This window comes from Phaseolus vulgaris, chromosome 3, assembly GCF_000499845.2.
Source record: "Phaseolus vulgaris cultivar G19833 chromosome 3, P. vulgaris v2.0, whole genome shotgun sequence".
Taxonomy (NCBI): Eukaryota; Viridiplantae; Streptophyta; class Magnoliopsida; order Fabales; family Fabaceae; genus Phaseolus; species Phaseolus vulgaris.
Genome location: NC_023757.2, coordinates 34,828,547 through 34,841,758, shown reverse-complemented (window position 1 = coordinate 34,841,758; position 13,212 = coordinate 34,828,547). Strand labels below are relative to the sequence as shown.

At 33.4% G+C, this 13,212-nt stretch overlaps 3 protein-coding genes across 3 annotated transcripts; all 3 read right to left on the bottom strand.

The window, feature by feature from the left end:
* Positions 1 to 239: 239 nt before the first annotated feature.
* On the bottom strand, positions 240 to 1,420 carry LOC137805891 (uncharacterized). Its single transcript, XM_068605778.1, has 3 exons — positions 1,145 to 1,420; positions 964 to 1,065; positions 240 to 887 (listed from the first exon to the last, which is right to left on the bottom strand). Exons 1-3 carry the CDS (start codon positions 1,403 to 1,405, stop codon positions 393 to 395), a joined length of 858 nt encoding a protein of 285 aa, XP_068461879.1. The 5' UTR covers positions 1,406 to 1,420; the 3' UTR covers positions 240 to 392.
* Positions 1,421 to 1,540: 120 nt separating this feature from the next.
* LOC137807303 (uncharacterized) lies at positions 1,541 to 4,133 on the bottom strand. Its single transcript, XM_068607892.1, has 7 exons — positions 3,682 to 4,133; positions 3,285 to 3,597; positions 3,107 to 3,206; positions 2,306 to 3,031; positions 2,159 to 2,222; positions 1,712 to 2,049; positions 1,541 to 1,629 (listed from the first exon to the last, which is right to left on the bottom strand). Exons 2-5 carry the CDS (start codon positions 3,368 to 3,370, stop codon positions 2,220 to 2,222), a joined length of 915 nt encoding a protein of 304 aa, XP_068463993.1. The 5' UTR covers positions 3,371 to 3,597; positions 3,682 to 4,133; the 3' UTR covers positions 1,541 to 1,629; positions 1,712 to 2,049; positions 2,159 to 2,219.
* LOC137805581 (uncharacterized) lies at positions 3,633 to 6,834 on the bottom strand. Its single transcript, XM_068605524.1, has 2 exons — positions 6,544 to 6,834; positions 3,633 to 6,423 (listed from the first exon to the last, which is right to left on the bottom strand). The coding sequence occupies exon 2, from the start codon at positions 6,408 to 6,410 to the stop codon at positions 3,633 to 3,635; it is 2,778 nt and encodes a 925-aa protein (XP_068461625.1). The 5' UTR covers positions 6,411 to 6,423; positions 6,544 to 6,834.
* Between the last annotated feature and the right edge of the window lie 6,378 nt (positions 6,835 to 13,212).

Sequence of the window (13,212 nt, the reverse complement as noted above, 5' to 3'; positions counted from 1 at the left end):
GGCTAAATCGGTGGCTGAATTAGAAGGTGATAGCGACCACCATTTTCGGTCGCTAAAAAGAAATCTTTTGGTGACTATTTTGGTGGCTAAATGGAGACTTCTACAGCGACAGATTTGATTTCGGTGGCTAAATAGCCACCAAATCAATTTTCGGTGGCTATTTTTATTTGTATTATTAATACCTATTTAAAATGGGATTTTGACCATTTTATAAAAATATTCAGACCTGCATATAGAGATACTCAAAATTCAATCAAACTAAATTGTAATGAACTTCAAATACATAGTTTAAGAAGAAGTAGTGCTCAAATTAAAGGTAAATCATACTACACAACTAAAACTGTTGAAAACTAGTTAAAAGAGTCAAATCTATGATATAATTCAACATATAACTAATCTTCTTCTGAACTGTCATCTCTACTCTGGTCTCCTTTATGATGTCCACTGGTAGTAGGATCTGAAGAGCCTGATGCGGGATTATTCATTTGAATGTGTTGTAGGATGAGTTGCATTTTCTCATCTTGTTTGCGCATGCGTTCACTTTGCTCTTCATGAGTTTTCATCAATAGCTCCATCTTTTCTTCAAGTGTCCGCTCCTTGACACGTTTTGTCATAAGTTCATCATTTAGCTTTTGAATAATCTCACGCATTTCTTCTATTTGATGGACTACTGGAGCTTGACTTGCAGCAGAGTGAGCACTTGTTGAACTATTAAACCTTTTGCTCAATACACCAAGACCATAGACATTCCCTTTTTTATTTCCACTTCCAACAACATCGATGTATATTTCATTGTCATCAATAGAGGCAACATGAGAGTTTTGCGAAGATGCGCTTTCAAGCATTTGCTGTTGTTGGGCTTCTTCTCGACGTTTCTTATATTTCTCCTGAAAATGAAGTCAAATTGATTATTGCGAAGAAAACATATAGTAAAAATTAAACCATAACAAATTTTAAACATACCGCAAGGTCGCGAGTCTTGTCATTGACCCATTGTCCAGTCTTCAATTTCTTTGTTCTTTCTACAACCTCCCAAGCAGTTGGTTGTCGTTCAAGCTCTTTAGTCTACATAAATTCAATAAAAAAGATATCATAGATTGTATTTAAATTAAATATAGAAAGAGAAGAAATATAATAATATTACCATTTTCTCAAAGTGAGCTGCGGTAGATATGGAACCACCACAGTAGGCTGAGGCTCCCTTCTCAACAGCCCGATTCGCCTTGGCAATAGCACTCTTGTTCTGGAATTCTGTAGAACTCCAATGCTGGTTCAAGGTTGCTCGAACAAGTTGTGGAATCCAGGTCCCCTTATCTTGACCATGCCTAACTTTACTCATAGCATTTTTAAAGATACGGGAGGCTTTTGTATCAAAAATGGATCTAATGAGTTGCTCTTGTTCCATATCCCACCTATACTCTTTCTGCATGTAAAATAAATTAGAAAAAAAACATTGTAGAAAAATAAAATATCATTTTAAATGTAATCATAACTCAAATTACCTTGAACTCTCCAAACCATCTATCTCTAAGTTCAAGACGAACCTTCTTCCAAGTGGGACTGGGTTCATCATATTTTTGCTTGATGATTCGTGAGATTACATTGGAAGGTCCATTTGCAGGTGAAAAACTATGTTTAAAATATATTGTCAAAATGATATATGAAAATTAGATCATATTTACGAATTACAATTAGATTAAAATATACTTACTCTCCTCTTTCTGCATGAAGCCAGGGTCTTTGATCAACTACATTGCCAGACTCATTGTCAGGTGTAAGAGAGTCTTGTATCGGTGAAGGTTGATTCATAGTTGGCTCTGTAGAAAAGGTAGTAGGATTTGATTCTCCTACATGATGTTCAATATCTTGTCCGTGAAGTGTAGGAAGTGGGGCGACTCCTTCATAAATAGGATGTGTAGACTCCATAGTTGTTGGAAGAACAAACGAAGGGGGAATGTTGGTATTGGGTAAAGATATATCATCAACACGAACACCTCGACCACCACGATTAGGTGGTCTACGACCACCACCTCTACTCCTTGGTGTCATCTGCAAGTAAAAAATATTACATATATAAGATGTAATTAATACAATAATCAAAGTGGATCAATCAATTTTGAATAAACAAATAAAGTAATCATGATCAAAAGACTCAAACCTGATTGTGTTTTCTACAACCAAATATGTCAACCAAATATGTCAGTCATCTTCCCTGTTATTCACTACAATTATGGGAAACCACAATAAAATTAATGTTAAACATAATTTGGACAAGGTATACAATCACTTTTAATGCATGAATTACCGAAGAGGTATCTGTGTCACTGAAATCACTCTCAATGTTATCCTCACTTGAAATGTATTCCTCCTCGTATTGTTCATCTATGTTTGTTTCATTTAGTAATTGTATATCTACTTCTTCTCGCCCCCCATCAACATCAACAAGAGAATCATGAATGAATTCTGGATCAACATGTAGCACTACTTCAAGTTGTAGAAGCTCATCATCTTGGTATGGAGTGTCATGCTCAACCTCACTTACTGTGTTATCAATGATTCTAATACGAGCTTTTGTTTTAATTACTCCCAACCAACCTTGATGTCCCTCTGGATATTTGGTGTAATAAACTTGCTCTGCCTGTTGGGCAAATATGAATGGATCATATGCTTTATTATATCTCCGTGATTCTTTTACTTGAACGATCCCATAGTTCTTATCTACTTTGGTTCCTATATTAGGAGTATTATCAAACCATTCACACTGGAAGAGAACTACATTCATTATTGGAAAGCCAGTATACTCCAATTGAATAATATTAGACAATATTCCATAAAAATCTGACTCTGATTGACCATTGGTTCCTCGTACATAAACACCATAGTTAGTGGAATTCATGCCTTCACTCCAAAGAACAGTGTGAAATTTGTATCCATTGATAACATAGATAGACCATGATTGAACTTTTCTCTTAGGACCCCATGCTAAGTTAACCAATAATGGATCTTCAATATTATTTTCTGGATTTAGAACCTAAACAAAAGATTATAAATTACACAATGTTTATCTAAAAGTAAAATTTGTATAAAAGGCAAATTAAAAACATACATATTGTTTGAACCATGTAGCAAAATAGGATGAAATGTATTGGCCAATTTGAGCTTCTGAAGCAGTAGGACTAATCTCTCTTAAATATTCAACATAAATACTGCAACAAAGAAATTGATTATTCAAACCTCATGCAACATAATTAACTTTCTTTTCAAATGAGTGAACATTGTCTTACTCAAAGTATGGTTGAACCTCTTCACAGTTTTGAAGAACATACAATTGGGCAGCATCAAAGTCTTTTTGATTTAGATAATATGTCATGCATTTTCCGATTTCTCTTCCTGGATAATTGAAAATTGAAATAGGAGGAGCACGTGAAGAACCCTCGCCTACTTCAAGATTACGAAGGATCCTAGTCCTTCTTGTTTCAACATGATCAGGATAATAAAATGAGGCAAATGTAGATGTTTCCTCCACCAAGTAAGCTTCACAAATAGAGCCTTCCACCCTCGCTTTATTTTTTACTTTTTTTTAGGGAGTGTAAGAACCTAAAAATGAATATGGATGTACATAATTTTAAATATTAAATAAATAAACAACAAATATTATAATAGTGATTAGTAATTTTATACCTCTCAAATGGATACATCCAACGATATTGGACTGGACCACCAACTTTTGCCTCGTAAGGTAGATGAATTGGAAGATGTTCCATGGAATCAAAGAAGCTTGGTGGAAATATTTGTTCCAATTTACACAATAACACAGGAATATTTTCTTCCATAACTCTTAGGTGTTCAACATTTAGTGTTGTCGAACTTAATTCTCTGAAGAAAAGACTAAGTTCAATAAGAACTTTCCAGATTGATTTTGGTAATGCGTCAAATGCAATTGGAAGCAAACGTTGCATGAACACATGACAATCATGACTTTTCATGCCATGTAACTTGCCTTGATTAAGGTCAACACATCTACCCAAATTGGAAGCATATCCATCTGGAAGCTTCAGTTCTTTAACCCATTTACAAATAAAGACTCTTTGGGATTTCGTAAATGTATATGCTGCTTTTGGTTTGATAAGTTTCCCACCACCAATGTCTTTCAACTCTAGCTCTTTTCGATTGCATATCTGTGCTACATCCAATCGAGCCTTGTTTGTGTCCTTAGTTTTTCCTTTGATATCCATCACAGTGTCAAACACATTCATAAACACATTTCTCTGTGTGTGCATAACATCAATATTGTGACGTAAAAGTTGAGTTTTCCAATATGGCAACCTCCAAAATATACTTTGTTTCTTCCAATTATGTTTAATACCATATTCAGGAATATTTGGTTGTTCTTGTAATTCAGTGCAAACTGGTAAGTGTGCAACCCTATTCCAAATGTCAAGACTAGACAAACGTGGAGGAGGGGGATCAGTCTCAACAAACTTCTTCTTGAATGCCTTTTTATTCTTCCTAAATTGATGATCAGGTGAAAGAAATTGACGATGACAGTCAAAAAAGGATATCTTGTGGCTATGACTAAGATAAAAAGCCTTTGTTCTTTCCATGCATATAGGGCAAGAAAGTCTACCAGAAGTCATCCAACCCGATAACATGCCGTAAGCTGGAAAGTCATTAATTGTCCACATCAAAGCAGCTTTCATCATAAAATTTTGCCTTAGTGACACGTCATAAGTCAATATCCCTTCAGCCCACAAGGTGCATAAGTCATCTATAAGTGGTTGCAAGAACACATCAATCTTATGCTTTGGATTTGAAGGACCTGGAACTAAGATTGTCAAAAACATAAACTCTCTCTTCATGCACATGGAAGGCGGAAGGTTGTATGGGGTTAGGATAACTGGCCAACAAGAATAACTTTTTCCATATTGACCAAAAGGATTAAACCCATCTGCACATAAACCTAATCTGACATTTCTTGGGTCTTGACTAAAATCTGGATGCATTCTATCAAAATGCTTCCAAGCTTCTCCATCAGATGGATGAGAAAGTCTACCAGAAGTCATCCAACCCGATAACATGCCGTAAGTTGGAAAGTCATTAATTGTCCACATCAAAGCAGCTTTCATCATAAAATTTTGCCTTAGTGACACGTCATAAGTCAATATCCCTTCAGCCCACAAGGTGCATAAGTCATCTATAAGTGGTTGCAAGAACACATCAATCTTATGCTTTGGATTTGAAGGACCTGGAACTAAGATTGTCAAAAACATAAACTCTCTCTTCATGCACATGGAAGGCGGAAGGTTGTATGGGGTTAGGATAACTGGCCAACAAGAATAACTTTTTCCATATTGACCAAAAGGATTAAACCCATCTGCACATAAACCTAATCTGACATTTCTTGGGTCTTGACTAAAATCTGGATGCATTCTATCAAAATGCTTCCAAGCTTCTCCATCAGATGGATGAGACAAAATAGACGGGTCCCTTTGATTCTCACTATGCCATCTCATGTGAGGTGCAGTTGCCATTGAAGAGTATAACCTTCTAAGTCTAGGAATGATGGGAAAGTACCACATTTTCTTAATAGCAATTTTCTTTTCAATTCCCCTCCTAGTGACTGTCTTATATCGCTCCATTCCACAAATAAAGCAATTAGTTATACTTTTATGACAATGTTCCCTATAATACAACATGCATCCTTTTGGACAACAATCAATTTTCGTACAACCCAAACCCAATTTTTCCACTGACTTCTTAGCTTGGAAAAAATTATTAACCATTCGATGATCTTTGGGCATAGTCTCCCCCATAAGTTGGACCATTCTATTGAAACATCCTTCAGACATATTATAATCAGATTTCAAGCTTAGAGCTTCCAAAGAAGCTGACAATTCTGAGTGATTCTCGCATCCTTCCCACAAGGGTGCTTGTGCAGCAGCAAGCATGTTAAAAAAATTTCGAGTTTCAAGATCAGGATTTTCCTCCATGTACTCAGATTCAATAACACTCTCTGGTTGCATGCAATGTGCATTTGAGGGTCCCACATGATCCATTATCATTTGATGGAAACGACCTAATTCTTCTCTTTGTTCACAAGTTCCATAACATGAACTGGCAACATCCACTGGGGGGGATTGTGGCAATTCTTCACCGTGATTTGTCCACCAATAATAATTAGGCATGAATCCCTCTTGATAAAGATCCCACCCAACTTGATCAACATACTTGAAAACTTTACAACTACATTTAATACAAGGACATCTTAACATTTCACCTTGTTCTTGAAACTTTTCTTGACTAATAACATGTTGTAGGAACTCATACACTCCTTCTCTAAATTCCTCTGTCAGATGTTTGTTTTTGTCCAATCTTTTATACATCCACTTTCTACCTTCGGGGATTTCCATTAATGCAATCTGACTACAACAAATTCTTAATGTATACACTTGTTTTAGGAGAGAGAAAACAGGACACTGAATGGAGAAAGTAAAAAATGGATGCAAATATGAAAGTATTGGGTTGACAGGAAGAGAAGCATACCTTTGTTGGTTCACTTTGTGACTGATCTTCGGAGGAGGTTCTATTATTTATATAGAGCTGCTGCTATATATATTTTTCCTGTAGACAAGAGAGATGAAGAATGTCATATTGAATAAAAAGATCATTTAAATAAGTAAAACTAGCTTCAGCCTAATAATAAAGGTTTAGTCACCATCATGGAAAACTAATACAAAGTGAGATATAATCAACCATTGATTAGCCATATTGCCAACAGTTTCATCCCGATATCATACAAAAGAATAAGAAAGAAGAAACTACAAACTAAGGAAATGAATGTAGAGGCAAGTTTAGAACACAGGGAAAAATCTTTCACCTTTTATTTTTTAAAGTTCAACCATTAATTTGGTTTAGAACACAGGGAAATGAATATTATAGAATAGAACATTCGAAAAAAAGATGAATGAGGCTGAAGAAACACTGTAATTAGTCATATTGATGGCCTTATAAATAAAAAGAAGTTATATGGTTGTTAGTGGGATAGGATTTAACGCTAGCGAAACAGAGAAGCATAAACATGTTGTGCGCAGAAAAGGAGCAAAGGAATAGGAATAAACCGTGCATGCACTATGCAAGTAAAAGTGGGATTTTCGTAGATCTTCACTTACTGTTCATTATGAAAGGTTTCTCTTTAGGACAAGGAAGGGTCAAGTGTGGAATGATAGGGCACTTAATTATCAAATCATCAAATAAATACTCCAACAACTTCCTCAAACCAGACATGTTGCCCCTTAATTGCTATATATTAACTCATTTCTCTAACACTATAAAGTCAATAGTATTTTATAAAAGAAATATCATAACAGGTAAAATATAAATATAAAAAGTATTGTTAATTAGATTAAAGTAAACTTATAATGATAAATACACTGAGTATAACACTTTAGTAGGAAAGACGTAACATTGATCACACAATATACTAGAAAAAATTGACATTAATGAACCATCAACTGTTTATATAATCACATTATTTCCAACTCAAAATATAATTTTTTTAATATATAATAATGTTTAACTTTCTCACTTAACGTGACTTACTAATATATAGATAAACATCATCCACATATTTCCGACATAGTGCATGACAATGAAATGTAGTCGTGAGTTTTGATTAAAATAAAATTCATGAGTGGAACATATCCATGCTGCAGCCAACGTAAGCATGATCCAATAAGTATATATTATCCCTTCTGCACGTTTTAAAGACACAACAATGAGCTTAGACTGTTCAGAGATATAATAATGATATTTTAAAGTGATTAATTACTAAATGATAATTCAGTTTTTCTGTTTGATTTAAGATTTTTTCCCAAATATTGATTTCTATAGGGAAATTAAGACAAGCCATTAAATAAAATAAAAAATGACATTTTAATCCATAATATTTCCAACTTTTCTGTTACTTCAACATTTAAACTTTTATTTGTGAGACCTTAGAAAATTGGGTTTTAAGCTTGTTTTAAACAATTTTTTATAAATAATATGACTCCACTACAGAAGGCTACAAAGGAAACAAAGGGCATGATTATAGGCCACAAAAAAGAGCACTGGAGCACTAAGTACTCTTTACAACTGTTGGAACTGGATGCTTCTGGAAATAGACACATCTAGAAGTTGATGCAGCTGGAGATTTGACACAGCTAATATTGGAGAGATAGTGGTCAACCTGTGACTGGATTAAATTGGGGCTAAACTCTAATTGCTGGGAAGGCCCAAGCTAGACAACTTTAACCTTTCTACTCCTCAATGTAATGATAGAAAAAATGAAGCCCAGAAAAGGAGCCAAACGGCCATATCACACATGTAGGGGAATAACAGAGAACTTGACAGAAACAAGCTTCAAATGCACACTAGAAAGCTTGAAAAAGATTCAAGCTGCAGACTATTAACCTAAGGTTTCACTACCAAACTCACAAATCGCAGAAGCAACTGGCTTTCAAAAAATTTCAACAATGACTATCACTATATCACCAAATTTCAGTTTCCTCACATAACACACTAGATTGGTAGAAGGCAAGCTAATCCATTTGGGGAACAAAACTATCAAACATAGAAAAGAGTTAACAAAACTGAGAGGAGAAATATCCTCTGTTCGTACCTCTGCCTCCGCTCACCTCCGTCTCCGCTCACCTCCGCCTCCGCTCACCTCCGCCTCCGCCTCCGCTCACCTCCGCCTCCGCTAACCTCCGCCTCCGCTCACCTTCGCCTCCGGTCACCTCCGCCTCCGCTCACCTCCGCCTCCGACCACCTTGAAGCTTCCTCCCCACCTTTGCTTACACCATGGACCAATTTTGAGTATTTGGTGCCCTAAGCATCTGCAACTTCAAAATAACTTTGAAACTTAAAAAAAACAAATCTCCAATTTTATCTAATTATCACATTCTTTTTTACTCCTCTTCATAAATAATATTAAAAAATATAAAATTAAAAAATAACTATTAAATAAGTATTTAAATATTCATATAATAAATGTGGATATTTTAATCAATTAATTATTTTTCATAATGATACATTTATAATTTCTAAGGCAGATACGTTAATAATTTTTAATTAAACAAAAATAATTTAGAAACAAGTGATAAAATTGTTATTAATAAAAGAAATTAATAATTAAAAAATTATTTACAATTTAATTTGGAAAATATATTTATTTTTAAAAATTAAAGTTATTTTAAAGAAATCATTTTATTTAAGTTTAATTATATAGTGTAATCTATTTTTTTTAAAGGATTAATTTTATTAATAATAATATTGTGTTATATAATTTTATTTAGAATTTTTATTTGAGCTGCTATTATAAAATCAATATTTAATAAATTTTATTTAAATTTAAGAAATTAAAAATATAATTGACACATATTTTTTAAATAGAAAAAGAAATTAGTAATACAACTAATTATTTTTTAAAGGGATGAGTACGCATTAATATTCAAAGTGTATGTGATCCTTCTATAATTTTTTAAATATAAAAATGAATTATTATTATTACTATTATTATTATTATTATTAATAGTACTAGTAAAATAAACAATTATATTTAGCGACCAAAAGAAATTCGGTGGCTAAAAAATAAACGTATTTGGTGGCTAATTCAGGGGTAAAAATAAACAATTATATCTAGTGACCGAAGCAAAATCGATGGCTAAAACATAAATAAATTTGGTGGCTGATTCGGTGGCAAAAATAAACATTTATATTTAGCGACCAAAAGAAAATCGGTGGCTAAAAAGTAAGAATATTCGGTGGCTAATTCGGTGGCAGAAAAAAGCAATAAAATTTAGCGACCGAAATAACAGCGGTGGCTAAAAAATAAACATATTCGGTCGCTAATTCGGTCGCAGATATATTTTTCCTAAGTTATTCGAAACAGCCACCACTTTAGCGACCAATGGTTTTGTCACTCTCATGTTCGGTCGCGGATTTGGTCGCAAAACTAACTAACATAATAAATAATTCATTCGGTCGCTATTTCGGTCGCAGATTTGACACTACAGTTATTTGGTGGCTATTTCAGTTGCAAATTGTGACCACTAATTTTCGGTCGCTAAATTCGGTGACTAAATTGTTATTTCCTTGTAGTGCTACCTTCTAATTTCTAGATGGATCCATAAGCATTCACATGTGGTTCTAAAATTCAATCTCATATTTCATGGCCCATTACCACTATAAACTCTACATTTTCTATTGCCTCTTTGTAGCTTCTAGGTTCCAAATCTTTTATTTTTCAATTGCACTAAAAGCATAGAAAATAAGATCAACATGCCCAAACCAAATTGTTATGTTGGACTTGGACAAATAAACTTAGTAAATACATTGTACCTAGTCCAAAATGATTTTATTAATCCTTCCAGAAAGACCATTTGTTGAGGTATTCCTATAACTGCCTTACATCTTCTTATATCTTTTTTTTTCCTGAAAAACTCATTAAAGTAATATGATACAAACTTCAATTCATTATCAATTCTAAGCACATTAAGTTTGATTGTTGATTCCCGATTATGGTATGTCATTCCTTAAATCTCTTAAAGTTCTCAATCTTACTTTTCAATATATAAATTCATACCACCTCAAGTAATCGTCTATGATAGTAAGAAATAAGACCCTTAACCATGAGTATGAGTTCGTGTTGAACCCTTAAAGATCTGCACAAGCATACTTGAATAGTTTACTAGCACTACAAGAAAATCATTAAATAGTAAGCAAATTTAGAGACCAAAAATAATTAGTCACTATATTGACTAAATTAGATACTAATTTAGAGACTAAAAAATTATTCATATCTAAAGTGGTTTCTATTATTAATAAAAATTTATAAAATGATTTTTAAATTGGTATCTACATTAGCTACATTAGTTTTAACTACTAATATTTTAGATTCTAAAGTCTTTAAAAGACTAATAAAGACTAATTTAGAATATAAAGTAGTAAGTAGCTAAAACCTTGGTAACTAATAGTTACCAATTTAGAAATCATTTTTTAAATTTTTATTAATAATAGAAATTACTTTAGATACCAATAACTTTTTTAGTTTATAAAATGGTCTCTAATTTAGTCAAATAGTAACTAATTATTTTGGTCTCTAAAATTAGTTTCTATTTAATTATTTTCTTGTAGTGTAGACACTTTACTAGTCTCAAACTTTAATCAATGGAACTTTTCTAGTATGCATTGGTTTCAAAATTTCAGATTCTCCATACTATCATCTCCTAGCGTGTTTTGCTTACTCAACTCCACTAAACTTTCTCACTCCTATGTCCTAACCTTAGATGTCAAAACTTAGTTTTTTGCTTACATCTTTTGATTAGTCACGAGCGCATGTTCAATCATTGTGGAACCATCTAAAGTATACAAAATGTTCCTCTTCAATCCATTAATAACTATAAAGGCTCCCTATAAAATCTTTATAGTACCATGTTCAGTCTTAGTTCTTCAACTTATAAGATCAAACATATTAATAAAAAAAATTTCTTCTAAGCTTTGAAGCATATCTCACATCTTGCAACAATATTTCTTGGTTGTTAAACATCTTCAAGATTATTGACCCCGTGTTTTGCACCTTACATATTTTGTTATTTCCAAGAAGAACCACACATCGTTCTTTTAGTTCTAAAGTTTCAAAGAGCTCATTCACTAGACACATGTCATAAGTACAACCTGAGTCCATAATTCAATTTCTCTATGTATTTGAATTGAAGCCACTAACACTCTTGTATACTCATAATTGCCAGACAGAATAACAACATCCACAAATTCTCTTTGAAATTAGAATTTCTTCCTCTTTCATTCCTCTGAATTTTAGGGCAATCTTTCTTATAATGACTTCTTTTGTTGAAATTGTAGCACTCATACCCCTTTTCCACTCTATTGTTTGATGAATGCTTTGTTTTCTTCCTTTCCTCCACCTTTCTCTTGTTATTAGTATGTAGGACGTTCAAACTCAACCAATTATCTTTTGTCTTAGACTCTTGACAATTCTGAAAGTTATTAGCTTGAATTGAGGTTTGAACCTCCTCTAAAGTAATGGTATACCCCTTTCTAAATAACAAAACATATTTAAAATGCTTAAGTGTCTTGAGTAAAACATTAAGAAGTAGTAAAACATTATTTTCATCTTTGAGTTTCACCTTAACGTTTTCAAGATCTTCTAATCATTTCTTAAAATTATTTAAACATTTTTATTATAGTTCTTGATTATGTCACTGTGAACGAATATAATTTTGCTTCAAATAGAAATTACGTTTAAAAAATTTAGTTACATACAATGACTTGAGTTTTACCTACATAAACACAACAATTGTCTCATTTACGACTTTCTTGAGTGTCTTATTCACTAGTGCAGAAACATAAAACAAATGCGGCTATTTCGAATTTATAAATGCGGCTTTATAGCCGCATTTGATCAACACGCACTTGTAAATCAAGAAATATAAATGCGGCTATATAGCCGCATTTATAAATACCATTTACAAGTGCGGTTATTTGCTTTAACCGCACTTGTATATGCCAAATCATTAAAAAAATTAAAAATTTTAAAACATCGTCAATCTTGTGTGAAGCCAACGTTGATGAAGAGTCACGGGAGCGCCAACAACGGTGGCGGCAATAGAAGCGACGGTGGACAGGGAAGCAGCAACGGAGCAAACCAAAAAATACACAAGAAACCACGAAGACAATGAAAGAGTACTGAGCAATGCGAGAAACCAAACAATGTAAGAAAAACGAATGTCAGCCAACGAAACAGTGCTTCGAGACCACCAATGCAAGGAAAAAAACATATATAAGAAAAACGAAAAACATTTATGCATATATTTGTGAAGATGAAGAGGAAGAGAGTTCAAGAAACTTACATTGCACAAATGGAATGCAGATGCAGCAGAAGGAGACGAACTCAGAGTGCGAACGCGAAACGAAGGCAAAGACGAGAAATAAAGTTTGAAATTGTGTGTGGCGCGCTTCAAAATTTAGGGTAAAAAAGGATTTACGAATGCGGTTAAAGGTAAAGCCGCATTCGTAAATCAAAGAATTTTGATTTACGAATGCGGTTATTCAAATAACCACATTCGTAATTGATTTACGAATGCGGCTATACAAATAGCCGCATTCGTAAATCAAGCGTTTTGATTTACAAGTGCGGTTATACAAATAACCGCA

Coding starts and splice junctions, on each gene's coding strand:
- LOC137805891 (XM_068605778.1), bottom strand. CDS start 1,405: ATGGAACAAGAGCAACTCATTAGATCCATTTTTGATACAAAAGCCTCC. Junction 1,066..1,144: donor CAGCTCACTTTGAGAAAATG/GTAATATTATTA, acceptor GAATTTATGTAG/ACTAAAGAGCTTGAACGACA. Junction 888..963: donor ACAAGACTCGCGACCTTGCG/GTATGTTTAAAA, acceptor CTTCATTTTCAG/GAGAAATATAAGAAACGTCG.
- LOC137807303 (XM_068607892.1), bottom strand. CDS start 3,370: ATGACATATTATCTAAATCAAAAAGACTTTGATGCTGCCCAATTGTAT. Junction 3,207..3,284: donor GAGGTTCAACCATACTTTGA/GTAAGACAATGT, acceptor TCTTTGTTGCAG/TATTTATGTTGAATATTTAA. Junction 3,032..3,106: donor CTACATGGTTCAAACAATAT/GTATGTTTTTAA, acceptor TCTTTTGTTTAG/GTTCTAAATCCAGAAAATAA.
- LOC137805581 (XM_068605524.1), bottom strand. CDS start 6,410: ATGGAAATCCCCGAAGGTAGAAAGTGGATGTATAAAAGATTGGACAAA.